A 19597-nucleotide genomic window follows, 5' to 3' on the forward strand; every position below is an offset into this window, starting at 1 on the left:
TTCTTCTCCTCAAAAGGAAGAGTCTTTTCTGTCAGGAACTCTCATGGGTTTATTTGAAACCTTAACTCGGGGAGCACAGCTTGAAGACTGTCATGGCAGAGTTGGAAGTAATTAAGCATTTGAAAGCACAATCGGTTACAAAGGTTGACTGTATACTCCATAGCAGGTTGTCTTCCTCACTATTAATAAGCTCTAACCATTCCCTGTAATAGGTATAACCACAGCTTTATTTGATTTAAACATTGGAGAACCCTATCCAAGATGAAGTTCAAGAGCAGATCACCTAGTCCTTAGCGATTCCCCAAGGACATGTATTTATTCTGTAAGTTTGCACAGACAAGGCATGTGGCTGACTGACCTAGTAAATGTGAACACGCTGTGTTAATTCCAGCAACTTGTCTCCCAGTGCACCAACCTCTGCCTCAGTAAGCAACTGTGTGTGTTCCAGCGGCTGCGCTTTCTAGGCCTTCAGCAGGTCTGGAAAAACCACAAGCAAATAGACAGAGTGCTTCTAGCCCAGGTTCAGAGATGTGTCTTAGTCTGGGGAGGAAAAATAGTGTCTGCCTTTTCTACTCTAGCTTTGCTGGGGGCTTGAGGCAAAGAAATTACTTGCAGGTATATAAACCTGCTCCTCTTCTCATGCCTGTGGCTCCCTGGAAGGAAGGAGTACAGCACTCACAATTAATTCTTGCTCTCTCCCAGGCAGCAGGACCACTGTTCTCCCTCAAACAGGACCCCTGTTTCTCTTCCAGGATGCTGAATATGCAAGCCATTTTCATGTGTGAAGGAATCTGGATTATGAAATCTAAACAGAAGTACGGACTGTGATTAATACATAGAAGGAAATTAAATTGCAGATAAGCCTGAAAACTTACCTGTCCATGGAGCAACCTGACTAATAAGGGTTAATAAATGCCAAAGATTAGACTTGCAAATTCGGTCTCTACATAACCAACCAGTTCTTCCAGGAAAAGAAAAGAAGTTGTTGTGAAGGTGACTTGCAAAATATGTCTAAGTCTAATAAATATGCATGGATGCAGTGCTAGTGACCTTAAAAGGATATGAGGTGACAGAAGGAAATCCAGGATCAAGTTTAAAATCTAACATCTAATTTAAACTAGGCTGGATGCCAGTTCTCTCCAAGACTGAAGCCTGACTCCTTATTCACTATGACAGGGTTTCCACTGTAATCTTCCCGGTTTTTGTTCCATTTCTCTTGTAATAAGAAATCCTGGCTCCTGTACTTTGCTTGCTTGCAGTTTCAATGTTCATGAATGCTGTCACCCTTCAAAAGGATTTTAGCAAAGGCAAATAGGGACCAGGGCTTGGGAGCTGATAAATCTCAGCCTGCAGCACTGCAATATTTGATAATCCCTGTAGCCTAAAATCCTAGTTTATCTGCAATCCTTCACATTCTGTTGAAGTGATGTGCTGTCACAAAATCTTTATCTTTCACGAAGACTGCTGAATGGAAAGGCACCTTCCTACCTGTCCAAGTAGAATGTATAATCGCACCAAAGCGGCTGACCCTTATCTTGTCTCTCAACCTCAGCTGCTTTTCTGGCCAAACTTGAGAACTCAATCACATGCTTGAGTTGATCCAAGTACTCAAAAGCAGACCAGATGTTTAATACAGACCCTCCTCTCCAACACCCCCAGAACCCCAATATACCTACAGAGGGAGAAGTGGTATTTTTAACATATATTGGACTTGAGCACAAATGAAATATTTTCATTTGTGTGTTTTGTGAGGACTTCATTGTTCTGCCTTATGCCGCTTCTAACTTTAATACAGATTACCATTGACTAATTCAAATAATCCATTCCTTGGTGTCTAGAGCAGTAAACTTCCATCAACCCCATGCAACATAAGCAAAAAATTAGATATTTACAGAAAAGCTGCTTAGAAGGTCACTGTAAACCATCTTTCCCCACAGCATATTGACAACATAATTACTATCATACTGTAGTGCCCTTCACAAGATACTCGCCCAGAGCACCTCTACAACCACTATTCAGTGGGAATTTTTCCTCTCCACTCTTGGCCCTCTTGGGACTGAGCAGTTAATATTCTACCTCTTTTGCTGAAACAGGCACTATGGTTGAGGGAAGCTGAGAACTCCACTCAGGATCACGCAGAAAGACAGTGGTAAAACTAGATTTACAACATGAAGCTGAGTCAGACTCTTCTAAACCACACTCCCTCCATACCAATTATTTAGCTATGCTATGCAGTTAAAATCACTAACGTTCTTGGGAAGAAAGGGCTTCTTTGAATCTAAACTAATCAACTTTGAATCAACTAATTCTTCTATTTGTGTGTGTGCGTATCTCTACATGTTTATGTTTGCATGTGCAGATTTACGGTCTGGTTTAACACAAGGGTGTAACTCTCTTTTCGATGGGCATGTGCAAATACCATATATGATATTGTGTTGGCATGGCAACTATCTACTGGTTTTAAACAACAAGGTCAGGGTCACTGCCGAGGGGTACAGCTGCTTACTCACCGGTGCTCCGAACAGGGCACCCCACACGAGCAGGAGTCCAGCACGTACCACAGGAACAGGCAGGTGCGTGGATGTGGATGAGTGGGCACACACCCGTATCACGGATCACCTTCTCCCCACCCTAAGCAAGCTCAGCTCAGCTTCCTGCTGCACAAACGTCTTGCTCTTACCTTCCTTCTGAATACACTTGCCTTGTGCCATGGGTGTACAGCAGCTCTGCACTAAGTGGCACATCGTTGGTCTTTATTACCTGTGGATAATATGGACAGAGGGGGCTTTTGTGGGGCTGAGAGGAGTGGAGAGCCGAGTTTAGCTGTAGGACAAGAGAACAAACATACAGCTGTCATGTCTTCATTAAGTCCTGCCAGGAAGCACCAAGTCACTTCCCGAATGTGACTGTAACATCATTACATTTTAGCACCATTACATCAGAGGTTGCTTCAGCTCACTGTATTGATTTTTTACCCCCAGTTAGATTAAAAATGCCAAATGCAAAGGACAACGTCTGCATAGCCATTCCCTATCCTGTTCCTTTGGCTCACGTGCTCCTTCTGGTTCTCTGGAGAACAGGAACAAGCACACCCACGCCCACCATCCCTTACCTACAGAAGCAGGCCAGGAAGGCGCATGCCTGGAGATGCACACGACTTAGGCTAACACAATTAATTACTTCCAGGCATAATTGTCTTTACCAGCTACGCTAACGTCAGTAGTAACTGGAGAGCTACTGCTCGTGTCACTGCAGAGTGCCTGGTGAAGTGTTGGTGACTTGGATGCAAATCAGAAGAACAAGATGTAGCTATGATGTTCTAATTGACGCAGAGCTTTTGCTACATCGCAATTCAAACGTATTTCAATTCGCTATAAAATACATCTTTGATAGATCATTTATCGACCTTCACTTTGGAAGAACAAAGTGCTTAAGACGGACAAAAAGGCCTAGCACCACAGCTTGGCAAGACACAATTTTTAGCTATTTTTAACCTAAATACGCATCCAGCCTCGGCTTGAGATCAGCAATGCAGTCGCTCGCCGGGGGCTCCCCCAGACCCGCTCTGGCCACGCCGGCCTCACCCCCAGGCAGCCGCCCGCCGCCCCCGCCCCGTGCCCCCTTTGGTATCGCCCACCCCCGAGCTCCCCCCCCGCCCCGCTCCCTTGGTACGCCCCGCCCTGTGCGCCCCCCCCCCCTTTGGTACCGCCCCTCGCGCCCCCCGCCCCTTGGTACGCCCCGCCCCTTGGTACGCCCCGCCCCCCCAGTAGGGGGCGCCGAGGGCGGTGCCCAGCCCGCGCCGGGGCGACACCGCCGCGGCACTTCCGGTCGGCGGCGGCGGCGGGAGCGGGGCCGGGGCCGGGGCCGGGGCCGGGGCCGGGGCCGGGGCCGGGGGGAGCCGCGCCGTGCCGCGCCGCGCCGGGATGGCGCTGGACGCGCGGCGCCTGGAGGCGCTGAGCCTGCAAGAGCTCAGCGCGCTGCTGGACGACGAGGAGCAGCTACAGGACATGGCCCGCGAGATGGAAGAGGTGAGGGGCGCCCCCGCGCAGCCCCGCGCCCGGGCCTCGGCCTCTTCCCGGGCCGCCGCCCCCCGCTCGGCGCGCCGGGGCGCTGCCCGCGGGGCCTCGGGGCTCGCTGGCTGTCCGCCGCCGCCGTCACCGCGGGCTCTTCGGGGGGTGTTAACGACCACCCCCGGCGCAGGTGGCTCCCTCCTCTCCCTGCTCGGCGGTCCCGGCTCATGGCCGGTAAACACGGAGCCCCTGTGCCGCGGGAAGCGCCGCCTGCCCCTCTCCCCGCCCCGCTCCCTCCCGGCCCTTTGTTCACTGGCCCTCGGTAAGGGGTTCTGTGCCCGGGCCCGCGAGCCGGGTGCCGGAGGAGGGAGGCTGAGGACTCGCTGCGCTGGAAGCGCTCGGTTTGTGCTAAATCAGGAGACATCGGCCGACCGGAGGTGGGATCGGCTTTTCCATTAAGGCAGCCCTTGTTTTGTGCCTCGGCCGCCGTGAAGGGTTTTGTCGGGGTGAGGTCGGTCCTACTCGTGGTCTCGATCTCGGCGCAACTTTGATTCAAAACGATCTGAAAGAGGTTTCTGTGTGCCCCAGTTGGCATGCTGGGCGCAGGGAAGGCTGTCAGGCTTCCTGGGGCTTTTTTTTGCCCGTTTGGAATGTCTTTGTCAGTGTATTGGGCTCTAAGCTGTGCTTTTGGATCTAAGCTTATTAAAACAAAGTAGAAGCCTGTTTTCGTCCTGCTGTGGTTGTCTTTTTACTGGTTTTTCTATATGCCGGTGGACCCTGTGTGTTACAGTTCTGATATGAGACTGTTCCAGGTTTATTTGACCACAAATGCTCCTAAAAGACTCTAACTGTGTAGTCAGCTAACAACAAATAAGATGAAACCATTTATATGCGAATTTTAAAAGAAAGAATCGTGCGGTACTTCTCTGGGTCTTGTATTTATTGGTTTTGTTTTTTTTCAATTAGAGAAGAAAAATCCTAGGGAAAAAAAAGTGGCAAGAAAGAAGCTTACTTCATTAAGTAAAATCAATTATAATTGCTTTCCCTCAAACTAAGATTTCTGCCCTTTTGCTACTTAGGAGGAAATTGTTCGGGATCACCTCGAACCAAATTGTCAAAAGTATTACAGATGAAGAGGCCCACTGAAGGTTGAGGCCAAGATAATAAGGTGTCCAAGGAATTTACTTGCTGCGTTATGCGACAGTTTTTATTTTGAACTTTGTGTCAATAGATTTGTGAGAGGGGACAGGCATGAAAGCACTTTTCATCTGAGCTTATGCGTTGCGAACTTAAACAGCTGAAGAAACAGATACTGCTGTGGTAAGTAAAACATGCAGAGATCTGAGAGGCACCGTGGCGTTCCGGGGGGCAGGAGGACCCTTCTCTATCAAAACTAAATATTTAAGGAAAGTCAGTGGGTTTTTATAACGGTCTTAACTTTGTAAAGATATAAACGGGTGCAGCATTGCTGGTTTCAGCATGACCTCTGACAAGGTCCATCAGCAGAAGGCCTGGCTCATTGTGGGGGGTTTTATTATTGTTTTGTTGATACACAGTTAAGACTGTAGGTCAGAAGTGACAGAAGACCTCATGACCAGAGTAGAAAAGATTCTCTCTCACTGCAGAATTAGACCATATTCCCAGTTTGACCCTCCGGTTTTCCTCTTGTGTTGGCAACAGAAGGCTTTTAAATTATAGAGTAAAGTTCTCCGGGCCTGAGGGGATATTTTGTGGTGTTTGGAAAGTGTGGCGAGGTTTGGAGGTATTTGGGCTGTGTGGAAATATGGCTGTACTACTGTCTGCTGTAATCCTCTTTTATTGTGCGTGGAGGCTTTACTGCTAGAGTCTGTTCGACTAGAAATGCGTTTACCCACCTTGGAAGGAATTGGCCGTGATCGAATACTTCTTCCTCATTCTGTTTGTCAAGTGTGTGGCACGAAGAGGGAGAGAGGGAAATCCTGAACGTTAAGGAGAAACCATGGTGACTTCACTGCTACGCATGCAGGTATTTGGTCGTCAGGCCATATGTATCTAAGCAGTAGGGTTGTTCCAAAGTCCGTAGATTCGTAATTTCATTGTGGCATGCCAATTAAATCATGATTCCTGAGTCACTTCTCTGACATCACTTGTACTTTCAGTGGCAAAGTTGGCTAAAGCTGATCGTTACATAACTGAAAAGACCTTTGTTCTCCTCGTTGCGAGGGAAACCCAGCTCAAAAACCACGATTTTTTTCCCAAAGAGGAGCATTTGGAAAACCACTTGGCTTTCTTGCTCATAGCTAAAAATAGGCACCTTCCTGCCTTAGAGGGAATGTATTCATGTGCAGCACTTGAGCAGGGTTTGTGTATGTCATTGTGGGGCTGTGCTTCACGCGCACGTCTGTATTCCGCTGGCGTGATGTGCGTCTGTCCTTCCCGCTGCATCCCCAGGTACGTGGACATGTAGCACCACAGAGCAAAGCTGCTGCTTTTTCTCTCTGTAAAGTTGTTTTTGAAGCCTCCAGGCTTTCAGCGCTTGAACAACGAACATCTTGTCTGATAGAAAGAGGAAGGAAGCCGATTGTCTGGTACTCCTGGTCTTTTAAAATTGAGGAGGGTTTGCGGTTGGGTTTTTTTTTTTTTCTGATGGTTTGATCTCTGTAGTACATCTGCAGTATTCATCTTTGTGAAATAAAAGTACATTGTTTATAAAAGTCAATCCCAGCGTGATAACTCTGAACAGCATAGATGAGAGAACTCGTGACCTGACACGAGGGTCACTTGATGAATTTCTCCTGTGAAAATGAGTTTTCCTTTTATCTATTGGAACAGCACTTTAGTAACACTTCAGCATTGTTACTGACAGCTGAAGTTCTGCTGCTGAAAATTATTTGCTCTTCAAGACCTTAATTATATGAAGTCAAGAAGTTAGAAATGTATTGCCTTCCTCTCATTCCAGGATTTCAGAGTATGCTGGCAAGCGCGGAAGGGATTTTTGAGTGTAATCCTTTTCTCAAAAGCCATTTGAAAAGATCAGGCAGTGCAGAAAGTCCACAGTAAAACGACGTGAATGCATGCCCAGATGTCTTGGATTCCCACTCCTGTCCTAAAACCACATTGTGCAAGTGGTTATGTTCTTGTTTGCCAAACATGAAATTTAGTTACAAAGTTAGGAATTAGACTTGGTGACAAGTACAAATTTCTCTCTTCCAGCTAGGCATCAAATGAATAACCTGCCTGTGTCTGATGAGTGCAAATTGCAGCTCTGGCTGTCTCTTTCCTCTGGAGTAAACGTTTAGGAGTTGCAGCTTACCTTTTAACCTTTATTTTGTAATTTTTAAAGCTAGTACTTAGGTAATCATAGAATCATAGAATGGTTAGGGCTGGAAGGAACCTTCAAAGGTCATCTAGTCCAACCTCCCTGCAAGGAACAGGAATATCTCCAACTAGATCAGGTTGCTAATCAGAAGACCTAAATTTAGCAAATCTAATTACTTTGGAATATGTATTATTATTTATCACCAAACATGTTGTTAGAAGGGGTGTTATCATCCACCAGTATGTGATGAAAAACACTCTTAAATCTTCTGTAACAGAAGTCCCTGTTCTCCTACTCTGCACCTGTCAGCTCCTGTTTCAGGGATTAATTTGACACTCCAAATGTGCATCCTTACACTTCCCCAGTGTGACTGCGTGTTTTATTCCTAATTTACAAGTGTGTGTAACTGAAAGAGAGAAGGTAGGAATGGTAAAGGCTAGAGCAAGACCAGTGAAACCTAAAACCAACGTGGATGTGTGCTGTGTATAAAGCAATTAAAATGATGCCACATAAAACTTTTTTATTTATAGCTCCTTAAGAGACTTTTTCTTGAAAGTACCGAGAGACTACTTGCCATAGTGCTTGCCAAAGCAAACTTATAATTATAGCACCACTTGATGGGCTTTGTGGGTAGTTGGGATTCCAGTCGCTGAGGCTGCATCTCAGGAGGCATCTGGTCTGGAATTGTTCCTCTGGGAACGTGCTTTTGGATGAACAGGAGTGACGCTTCTGAAAGATTTTTTTGCACAAATAACTCTTGTTGCAAACTGTTATTTTGGAGTAAATGATAAATAGTAAAAATGTTGCTAAGCTAGTACTAGCTTCTGTTTTAATTTTATCCAGCATTTTTCTTCCTTTTTTTAAAAGTGGAATGAAACAAAGCTGCAGTTGATGAAAGTAGTAGAATCCCAATTGCCAGAGCAGTTGCTGCTGCCCGTTCTTGGAAATGCTTATTGAATAAATCCTTAAGTAAAATTAGTCAAATTCTTACTGTTAAAGAAACTCACTTTTTAAGCTTCTTAAGCTTTGAAGTGCTGCATAAACCATGATTTTTGTCTTTAATAACCTCTCTGTGTCCATGGCTTCATTTTCTTGCAGCATGCACAATTTGATTTGAGTGGTCTACTCAGTGGTGAGCAATCCTTCTGCCATTAAAATCCTTTTATAAGCAGCTCAGCATTGTTGCCTCATTTGTCCCATTCAGAATTCATAGCGAGAGCTTAGCGGTGAAAAAAAAAAAAAGCATATGTTCTTTTTAATATTGTACTGTCTCGTTATGTCTCGTGATTCTGACTGGTATTTCTCATCTGTTTTCAGATTCATGTTTAAGCCTGGCGAAGTGCTCATGATCTCAAGAGTCTTGTTAGCAATTCTGCTAGGGTCTCATGTGCAGTTTGCTTTTCTTTTAATAACTTTTTTTCATTGCGCTTCCAGTCAGCAGGTGAATATCTGATGCAGAAGCAGTTCCCTGCTAAGACATACTTTTGTCCCACAACACCTCAGCCAGCAAAATAACTTCTGTTGGATTTATTCCTTGCTGGACTATTGTCTTGGGCTTGTGGAAAGCTGTGAATGGCTGCTGAAAGCAGGCTTTGTGCTGCATTGCTAATCTTAATAGACTGGTCATGCTGTACTGTGTCTTTGACCCTTGGATGATTTTGCAAGTGTCTTTTTTTTGGTTTGAATCAGTCAACGTTTCTTGAAAGTTTTTCTATAGGGCTTTTTAGGCTAATTTTACAGTATTGGCTTTTCTGATTCCTTGAATTAACTTCTAAATTCAGTGGGACTGTTGGAGAATAGTTTATTACATGGACTTTACCATCAGTGCCAGAGATTATTCTGGGTTGTAAAATCTCATGACTGTATTCAAGTTGCATTGCTTTGGGATTATATATGTGCTATTTGTTGTGAAAGAGAATTTACTCATTCCACAGACTTCAGGTTTTTTTCAGTGACATGAAGCATTTAAATGTCCTGAACAGGTGGATGGGTCTTTACCAGCTCAAGTTTCAGTAAACATAATTACTGAGTTTACCTTGTATTTGGGAACTGATGCTTCTCATGGTTTTGTGTAAGATTCAATTTGAGTTTTTCATCTCTTCAACTGTCCATTTTTTAAAGAAATTTGATACAGACTAATGCTGGAAGTGAAGACTTCAGGAGTGACACTTGGATTGATCATTAAATGTCAATCATGTTTTGTGTCCAACTTCAGTAGAAAAATGTGCCCTTCTTAGAAGTGCTGTAATATGGAAAAAGTTGAGTCATTAAGTCCTGTGTAATTTCAAGCACTGTAACTTAAAGTGCGATTATGAATACCTTAACTGTTTTAAATTTTAAGCAACAGTCTTAAAAATACTTGGTTTAAGTTTAGTCTGATGTATAATTTCTAGATATCAGATGCCGAGGACAGGAAAGGAAGTCACTCTGCGCTAGATGTAGGTAGATCGTAACACTGATTTTTTTTTTTTTTTTTTTCTTATTTTTACAAGTCAGGTACGTCATCCCATGCTCATATTTATTTGCTTTTACACATTTGAAATTATTTTAAAGTAAAGTTATTCAGAAAATAATTGTAGAAAGTTAGGCATTTGCTTCCTCCTTCCCCTCCCCAGACCTGTTGAGAGACATTATGATACTTGAGGCAGGAGAGTTATTTAAAAGTAGTGGTTAAAAACATCACAAAAGCCTCATCTGACTTCAGGAAGCTTTTTGTGTTATTCTGTCTGTTTTTCTGGAGTTCTTCCTTCTTCTCTTTGTTATACATGATTTCAGTAAAAGGTTCCTTTTTCTGGGATTTGTGCTCTTGAACAGTTTATAGGTTCGCGTCCACTGGCTTTTTTCTCTCTAGAGGAAAGGTACATGGTCTTCATCCTGAAGAAAGATCAAAGTTCACTTATAGAACTGGTCTTCCCAGTCTGACTGCGTAACTGCTTTGAAATGAGAATATCAGCCTTACAAGCACTGAAAACACAGTCACCAGATCAAATTGAAGTCGCTCGGAGGAAGCAGTTTGCTCATTAAAATGATGGAAGAGGAGAGGCGTCAGAAACCGTGAATCTTTTTGCACGCAGCCGCCTTTGGCCGGCGGTTCAGAAGACAGCTGGTTGACACAACTTGTGGTGGTGGCAGGCGATTTGGTTAAGAAGCTGGGTGCCAGTAATGAAGCTATTAAATCGTGTGTATTTTAGTTCCCTTCATAATCTTTAGAAAAAATGTAGAATGGGAGGAAAAAAGCCTAACAGCATTAGATCATTAGGAGAAAGAAGTGGCAGCAACCAGTTTAGTTCAGATTATTTTGTGTTGGATCCAGAAGTGAGAAGAGAGGATTTTCTTTTTATTCTTGGAAAGGATTCAAGCTGAACGCAAGCGTAGGGCTGGAGGCTTGTTTAGGCTTGATGTGAGGGTCTTGAAAAGGCAAAAGAGTGTCACAAGTACAGTGTCTCTTATTTTGGAATATAAATTTATTTTCGCTGATGTAGACTTAAGGACTCGGCATTATCCCTGCATTGTTTTTTTTTAAAGTGGTGTAGGAAGAACAGGATGTAAGAGAGTAGAACTTCAATATTTGAAGAGCAATATCTGGGGCCAAAGATAGTTTTAAATAACGTTGAGCCAGTTTTGAATTTAGAAGATTAAAGCAGTGTAGGAATATTTCAAAAGGAAGTGATTGCTTTTGGAAACACTTGCTACAGATGGAAAGTATTTCCGCCTGATGCACCTAGTCATGTGCTCAGACTGTCAGGAACACCTGAATTCTGGTCCTGCCCTTTTCTGGGGCTTTTAAATAGCTCATTTGGGTTTCCTCTCTTCCTGTTTGAGGTGTGGCTCTCCTGTATCCACCCATGAGTGTGGAAGGAGGAAAGTACTCTGTGTGTTTGTGCTGAATCCAGTGCAGCTGTCTGTGAATAAGATCTGTTGTAGCTAAACAGGGATGATGTGGGCTAGAAGGGGGATGTTAATGTAGGAGGTCACCAAAAATGTACCAAACGCTTCGTTGGTTTTCAAGGCAGCTTAATAGAATCAGTCTGTTGTGCCATGGGAGAACTGTCCCACTTGTTGAATCAGACTGAAAATCTGAGATCAGATCCCTTGCTTTTTTTTTTTTCCCCCTTTTGATGTCTGAATATTTTAATGAATCTAATGTGACAACCAGGGCAGACTTCCCCAAACACTCAGCTCTCCCAAAGCTCATGAAGACTGTCTTGATTAAATCGTGCATGTGTATGAGCAAACTCGGAATCTTGCCGAATCTTGGTTTTTTGAGAATTGTCATTTGTTCTTTAGGAGCAATGCCTTCAGGCTAGGATATGTTAAGCAGAAGGATTAAACTGAAAAACAAGCTTTTGGCGTTAATCCAGGACTGATTTAACATAGTTGGGGAAGAATATTCTGGAGAAGGCACCGTAATGATGCGGTCCTAGGTTTCTGCATTTTAATGAGATAAAGGATGACATTCCTCTGCAGTCTTACTGCATGTTACTACTGGGATTCAAAGTTGGTTTGTTGTTTTTTTTAAGAGCAACTGTTGCTTTATCTGTCCATGTTCATCATGGGCGAATGGTAAAGGTAGTGCATGAGGTGGAAATGAAGAAGCATCTACATTAAATGATGAGTAAAGGTTCATATAAAACACTTTCAGGTAGCGGAGCGTGAATGGAAAAAATTTGATTTTTACGCCTCTGCCCCTGCTCAAAGGAGAGGGCTTCTTCGAGTCCTTTCCCACAACACAAACTCTTTGAGTAATTATCATTTCCAGCTTGGAGATGAAAACTTTAATGAGCTGTCTGCTGCTCGTGGAAAAAAAATGTGCAGGAAAGCGTCTTCAGGTCAGTATTAATTCCTGTTCAGGAAGCGATTCATTCGCAGGTGTTCACAGCTGAAAGAAGATCCTTATTGTCCGGGCAATTCCTCGGAAAGTCTTTCCCCCATGGGCTCCAACAGTCGATTGTGATTTTAGATCATTTCCACATGCTGTTTGTGACATAGACCTTCTTATTCCTTCTAGGTGATACGCTAGTAAACTAGTACCTTTTAGAGGTACTACCTAATAGAGCAGTAAAAACACAGTTTGTGAGGAAGGATTTTGTGTAGCAGAAAAAAGAGAGCGTGGGAAGAGAGTGCAATAGCTGGAGCTGACCGTAGCCACCAAGTCAGTAGATGTTCCCACCATTCATTGTAAGTCCAAAAGTATTGTTATTAGTTGCAGGTCCAATACTACGGTACTGATTTTTACAGAGAGCTTAATATTGTTGTTTATTTAGAAGTTTTTAACTTCTCATATTGTCTGAATAACCATTAGTCTTGCTTATGATTTTCATTTTCATTTCACGTGCTTTTTCTTTTTCCTAGGCTCAAAATGTTCAACACAGCAAGGACATGACTCTTGCCAGCAACCGCAGCCTGGCAGAAGGCAATCTTTTGTACCAGCCAAAGTTGGAGTCTTTGAAAGCAAATTTGACTGAAAAATATCAAAAGCTGCAAGTTCTTTTTGAAGCATACCAGATAAAGAAAACAAAACTAGGTAACGTTTTCTGTGGACGATTATGATTCTCTGTTTTCTAAGTGAATGTAAATCTGTTGCGTGTTTTTTGTTTGGTGTCTCGTTTGTAGCTGTGTGAATTAGGGTACAAAGTGAAATGTCATTCTTTTGTAGTTCTGAAATAGATCATGCTTCTAATGGTTTATGTAGTATCTGTTACTTGCTGTAACAGATACTGTGGGTTCTTTTTATTACTGTGTGGTTACCTGCCTATTGTTGACCTTCTGTTCTCTTAAATGATTAAATTCGTTTACCTTGCTGAAAAGCAAAACACAATTTGAATTTTCAGTGAGTAATCATAAATCAAACGGAATATTGGATTTAACTTTCTCATTTCATACTGAATTATGAAGTATCATACATCTGATCCTGCACTTGAAGTGCTTTGTCTTTCAATATTGTAAATATGTCATTGTAATTAAATTTCAGCTTTTAGCACTGACAATATTCCTAAACTACTTAATATTTTTCCTTACTGTGGGTCATACTTTCTAGAACGATGGAGTATGCTAGTTGTACGTAGACGCCTTAGAAATTTTTATGTTTCCTGAGGCTGTATGGCTTCAGTTAGAAGTCACTTAGAGCCAGCTGCCATTTACTGTTCTTTTTGTGCCATTGCAGACAGACAATCCAGTAATGCTTCACTGGAGACACTGCTAGCGCTGCTTCAGACAGAGGGGGCTAAGATTGAGGAAGACACAGAGGTAACGACAGTACCCTTCAGTTCTGCCACTTGTACTCATTCCTGAAGACTTGGAATGTCCATAGCTGCGGTGTAGTGTTGAACATGTAATGGACTAAAGAGAGATTTTTAAGAACGTGGTCTGATCTTTGCTTTGAGCTTCAATGAACAAGGTTCAATTGGTTTCAGCGAGAAATTTTTTTTATGAGTAATTTTTTACTCTTAACATCTTTGAGGTTTAAGAGAGAAAATGCTCCTTTTCAGAAAAGAAAGCCAAACCCTTGTAGTTCCTTGGCATTGCCTTCAAACTAATATTGTGTAAATGTGGAATGTTTTTTAAATGGTGTTTTGCTGGTATATGTATTAATCCATTACAAATGCCAATTAGTAACCTAATGGAAAACTGTGCCTGCACTGTTTTTTCTCCAGCATTTCTGGTGAAATATTCCATTCTGATTTCAACGTATCTGTCTAGATGCCTGTGGTCACCACTCACTGTAATACAAGTGCTTGAAGGGTGATCTGTTCTCAGAATAATGGAAGTGTTGGGTTTTGTTTGCTCATTTGCCTGTAGGATGTTCTCTATAACTACACAGCATGTTGGCAACAGGGAAGAACTCTGCTTATTGGCCCTGAGTTGTGATGACAAGTAAACATTCCCAGGACAAGTTGAATTTTATGATTGTATGTGTGGTCACCTCTCTTAATTATTAAACATAATTTACCCAAAGCCACAAGTAAGCATTCATATTAAACCTGGCACAGCAATAATCTGCCTCTTGGTAGGGAGGCTTGTGGAGTTGTCAGTGTTTCTGTTGGCATTGCAAGAAGTACTGAGCTGTAATTCAGCTTAGCTGGCAATCTGGAAAGCTGTCCAACTTCATTTGTTCCCATCTCTGATGATCAGGGCTGGATTCAGATGTTCTTACTGCTGTTGCTTCTGTATAAATTTAAGCAAAAATGATATTTAACTCTCAGGGCTTCTGAGTAATAACTAACGCAAAATTCTGCTCGGAATTCTTAGTATGCCAGTCATCTTCCATATGCAAGCTGGAAAATCACAGGCAAAATTGTGCTATTTTTAGGATATAAGCCATTTAGATTCTTTTGCAGTATGCCATTTTCTAAGAGATTGTTCCATATTTGACAGAATATGGCAGAAAAATTTCTTGACGGTGAAATACCACTGGATTCCTTCATCGATGAGTACCAGAGCAAGCGTAAACTGGCTCACCTGCGTCGTGTGAAAATTGAGAAGCTCCAAGAAATGGTGCTGAAGGGACAGAGACTTCCACAGGTTCAGCCACAGGCTCAGCCAAGAGCACCCGAGGCAACACCAGCACCTCAAGATTCCTACACTTCGGATGCAAACACTCCTCCTTCAGTTGTGCCCCGACGAATACCACCCCCTCCACCTTCTTCAGTCCCAGCAGGATGCTTTCCTACTCCGTTTACTGCAGCCATAAGTTCAGGACCAGCTTTTTCTTATCCAGGTGCTCCGTATCCTCCTCTCCCCCCTCGACCAGGAGTTCAGTCTGCAAGTCAAATGCCACAGCCAGGATACCCATCTCAGTTTGTACCCCAGTATCCTCCAGCTCTTCCCCAAAGACCGCCTCGCCTTCCGCCACATCCTGGCTTTATCCTCCAGTGAATATTTTGGTGCGCCTAACTTATGTATTGGTGCTTATATTTCCTTTTTCTCCCATCACAGACTTAATGTAGGCAATGGAAAGCCTCTGTTTTTTGCACAATAAAGTACAAAATTCGAGCTGTGGCACAGAGGTTTGCAGTTGCGTTTGGTAAATGTGATTATTTTTGTTTTCAAATATCAGTGACGACAAGGTTTTTCTAGGAAGGTGATAGGGTCTAAGTTTTGTAAATCCATCAAATCGTGAAACAGCGTACAGTGGATTGATTTCCTGACAAATCGAATCGTGCTCTGAATTCTTTAGTGAAGGTAAATCAGCATCCTGTTCTGGTTTGATGTATTCCCATCGCAGCTGGATGTACATGTGGCAAACTGGGAGCTGTTTTTCCCTCTAAAGAATTCTGTGTCGGTGCCAGTGTTTGGGAAGTAACAACCATATCTGAGTCCTGGGCAAGGAGTTGCCATGGGACCGCATCAGCATCCTTTGCAGTGTGCCCAGACGGTGGTGTTTGTGGCCAGGTGCGTAACGTTTTCAGGGCTCGCTGAGCTGAAACTCTTGTAAGAAAACCTCGTGTGGTTTTTAGTCAGTAAAGGTTACAAGAGTTTCATTTCTACATTTCACTTCTTACCTTAGACTTTTGGTAATAGAAGTACACACTCTTCCCAGTCCTAAATAGCTTGATATCCTGAAAGTCCTGGTCTCTTGAAATTAAACTAAACTGTTTGTAGAGCCAGTTTAGAGTTTTATAGAAACCTTGCCAGGCATTTTTATTCCCTTGCCTATTAAGACTCTTTCTTAATGGTTGTTTGTTTTTTTTTCTTTTCCACGCCTTGGATACAGAAGTGATTTTTTTACACAGGTGCTTAGCTTTTGATATCATGTGATTCCAGGAATCTAGGCAGGGTATTTTCTTAATCAAATACTGGGTTTTCACGTTGTGTAATTGCCCACTTGAAGCTCCACAATTTCATTTTCTCCCTCAAACTCAGTCTGTTGCTTGGCAGAACTATTTTTAACTTTCCCCTTTCCTTTAGTTTTGCAATTTTTGACATGTGTGTCTATCTGAAATTTGCAGCTAACATTTCTCTGCAAGCAGGCAAAACAGTAAAGCTTTTTCGAACTCTGTGGTGGCTGTTTGCATCTTACATAATCCATTCTTGACTTCTTATGCCACTGGAGGGGGGGCTTTTTCAGGAAGCTCAGATTTCACCCTCAATGTGACTCTTGAAGCCTAAGGTGCAGACACATGCTGGTATTTTAGTATAGCGTTGGGGGAGGCAAATCTTAACACTTGTTGCTTGTGCAGAATGTATCCATAAATTTGTTATCAATTTCTCATATCCAGAAACAACTTTCAACTAATTCATAGTAATTTAAGAAACTCACAGTCCAGAATCTGTCCTAGCCCCTGCATTATTTTGAAGCATTTTCATATCATTGCCCTGGAATGCACTACATTGTTTGGAAGTCTGGACTACAAACAGCTTCGGTTAAAATAGATTTTTTTTTTTTTTTTCTCTTTATGTAAGGCCCTTGACTGTCCCTTAATCATTTCCTCTGGAGTGTGGTGGTTGCTAGCAAATACTAATCTGAAATTAAGCTCATAACAGGAAGCTCTCTGTTCTGAAAATACGGTTATTTGGCTTGTTTTGCCTTCTGAAGACACAGGGCAGAAGGCTGGTCAGTGTTATTGGCATCTGAACCAATTCCCCAGTGTAAGTCTGGAAAGTTCCTATAATGGGGGATTTTGTGAAGCAATGTGCATTGGATTTGTTTGCAAAGTGTGTTTTTTCTGTTATCTAGTGATGGTACAGGATATGTTTTTTTTAAAAATAATGTATCTTATCTTGGTATTATTTTCTCACTGAAGCTTCGTATAAGCATGGTTAATTATGACTCGTTTCAAAGTAATTTTGCTGTGCTATTAGTGCTGGTATTTGGATGGCAACTGTTGTATCTGAATGCTAAACCCAAGTCTGCTGTAGAAACGATTTGTGTCCTGGAAGGAATTAAAGTGGATGGGGGCTACCAGGGTGGTGACCGAGTACAGAAATTCGTGCTTGGAGCCTGCTACACAAAAACCCTAAAACACTCTCAAATTAGTTTTGCTGACGTTTAATAAAAACAACCAGGTATATTTTACACTTATCAAGTGCCAACTTTTTTTCCAAGGGTTGAAAATCCTCAGAAGTGATGAAGGTGATAGATAAGTGTATTGTGGATTTGCACTGCATTTTATGTATCTAACTTTATTGGTGGTAATAGTCCAAAAATATTTTTACTACTTGTTAAATTTTCTGTCTTTTGGTAACTTTTGTGATAACATGACCTTTCAGGGATACTTTATCTGAAAACAAACTCTTGTGCAAACTAAATACAGACAAAGCTGATGCAATTTTTCTGTCTGAAAGCAGAACAATGCATTATTGCATATGCATGTGGCTGATGTGCCTTAGGATCACTACTTGTGATTGTAATAGTAGGATATTAGCATTTTTATCATTTGAATGGCCATTGCTTAACTCTAAATTAAGGGCTCTTCAAGAGCACTTTCTTTTACAAAAAAAGCTCACCCTCATACTTCAGAAAAAACAAAGGCTGTATCTGCCATTTGTAAGCTTATGGTTGCCTTCACTGATGGATAAGTTTGAACATGGAAAATGTAACTAATGTGATGTTTCAGTTATAGCGATCTCATAACTGAAATCCAGCTGCTCATGGGAAACGTTTTGCCATTAATTGCGTGTGTGTGCGCACAAACTGTAAATATATACTTGACTGCTGGTAATGTTTGAGGGTAAAGGAGGAAGAACGCTGTGGAAAGCTGTTTAAATCCTTTCAGAAACAGACATTATGAAACACTAACCTGAGTGAGTCGGGCAAGAGATGTGTCGGCGCTTTCGACCCGTTGCCCTTCGACAGCTTCTCCTGTTCTGTTACAGCTAATAAATAAATTCTGCTATGGCTAGGATGTGTAGAATCATACTAATTTGCACTGTTTATAAAATAGTGAGATTAAAATGCCATAGGCAAGCTGAGTCTTGAGAGGGGGTGGCTCAGTACGCTTGCCAAAATATATATATTATTGTGTTGTCTTGAGGATTTTTAATGTCTGCTGCAAATAGCATATACTTCCCCAAAGCAATTGGAGTGGAGAAAAATCTTTTAAATATGATGTGTAACACGGCTTTAGAGTGTTGGTAGCGTTGAAAATGCTCTCTTTGGGTGGCATTACGTTTGCCAGTCTTTTGTATGCAGTTTTGTAAGTTATGACTAATTCAGTTGTATGTGGTTAGGTTGTTTGATGATCGGCATTGAACGGTTCTAACTCATCCAGGATGAGTTTCCCTGCACTTCAGTGCTGTCTCCTAGAGGAAACGGAGTCAGTTGTTCTAGCAGAGCTGATCCACACAGGTCACGTTTGTACCAGTGACCCTGGAGGGACTATATAGAATATAAGCTTTCATGTGATGCCAGGAGGCAGAGCCCTGGGCACAGTCCGGTCATGGGTAACCATTATAGTTAGTGCCCCAACTTCCATAACCTCAGTCTCGACCTCTTTTGGGACTTCTCTGCCCTCTCAAACTGGAATAATGACTTAGATACAGAGCTCAAATCAACAATTCCTTTAACCTGATTATAGAGCAAACAATGAGTTCTGAGAAGGTAGAGTCGTCCTGCACCTGAATGGTTCCTCTGTGTAACCCTGGACAGACTAATAAAGGGGCAATTTTCTATGCCTAGCAAGTTGTGAAACGTACAGTGGATTTGTTTGCATAATAAGTTTTCCTGTAATCTACTGTGGTCTGATTTTAAATAAAATAGCATATCTCTCTTGGTGTCGTGTTCCTGTTGTGGCTTCATTTAATCACGGTGGAGTTACGTCAGTATTTTTCAATACTAATGGTTGGTTTTGTGTAGCAACAGTTGTAGGTGAATGTAGAACATAAATTTGCAAGAAAATAACTTTAATTATTCATAGTAAATCTGTTGGTCATGTTTTTAGTGACTGGATATAGTGAGTCCATTTTGTATGTAGCTGATACAGGATAAGTATGCTCAGCGTAAATTCTGCAAGCTGTAATCATGGCAACGAGGTAGGTGGGCTGTCTTGCCAGGTAGAATCCCTTCGCTTTTGTTTTAGTTTCCTACGGTTGGCTGGAATAGTGGAAGTATTTAGAATCTTCACCTGGAAAAGCTGAATGAAGGGGGAAAGCTACTTTTATTTGTTAATAGAGGAAAAACTTAGATTTCAGCCAAGTCAAGTTAGGAGAAATGAGTCAACCAAAGTTATTTAGGAATATGAGTCAGAGAGCAGAAAAGACCTGATGTAATTTTCTGTAATATCTGTCACTTTAATAGCAATGTGAAATAGAAGTCCTACTGCAGAATAACTGATAATATATGGAAGAAAAT

General features: G+C 42.2%; 1 protein-coding gene across 1 annotated transcript; it reads left to right on the forward strand.

The window, feature by feature from the left end:
• Positions 1-3923: 3923 nt before the first annotated feature.
• VPS37B (VPS37B subunit of ESCRT-I) lies at positions 3924-19018 on the forward strand. The gene is made up of 4 exons (XM_086623324.1): positions 3924-4028; positions 12661-12832; positions 13472-13554; positions 14683-19018. The coding sequence occupies exons 1-4, from the start codon at positions 3924-3926 to the stop codon at positions 15181-15183; spliced, it is 861 nt and encodes a 286-aa protein (XP_086479450.1). The 3' UTR covers positions 15184-19018.
• The last annotated feature ends 579 nt before the right edge of the window (positions 19019-19597 follow it).

The sequence above is a fragment of the Tauraco erythrolophus genome, chromosome 19, assembly GCF_009769465.1.
Source record: "Tauraco erythrolophus isolate bTauEry1 chromosome 19, bTauEry1.pri, whole genome shotgun sequence".
Lineage (NCBI taxonomy): Eukaryota > Metazoa > Chordata > Aves > Musophagiformes > Musophagidae > Tauraco > Tauraco erythrolophus.

What these genes read in the sequence shown, in the direction of transcription:
- VPS37B (XM_086623324.1), top strand. Translation starts at nt 3,924, where the DNA reads ATGGCGCTGGACGCGCGGCGCCTGGAGGCGCTGAGCCTGCAAGAGCTC. An exon ending in TGGCCCGCGAGATGGAAGAG is followed by an intron (nt 4,029 to 12,660) that starts GTGAGGGGCGCC and finishes TCTTTTTCCTAG; the next exon opens with GCTCAAAATGTTCAACACAG. An exon ending in GATAAAGAAAACAAAACTAG is followed by an intron (nt 12,833 to 13,471) that starts GTAACGTTTTCT and finishes GTGCCATTGCAG; the next exon opens with ACAGACAATCCAGTAATGCT.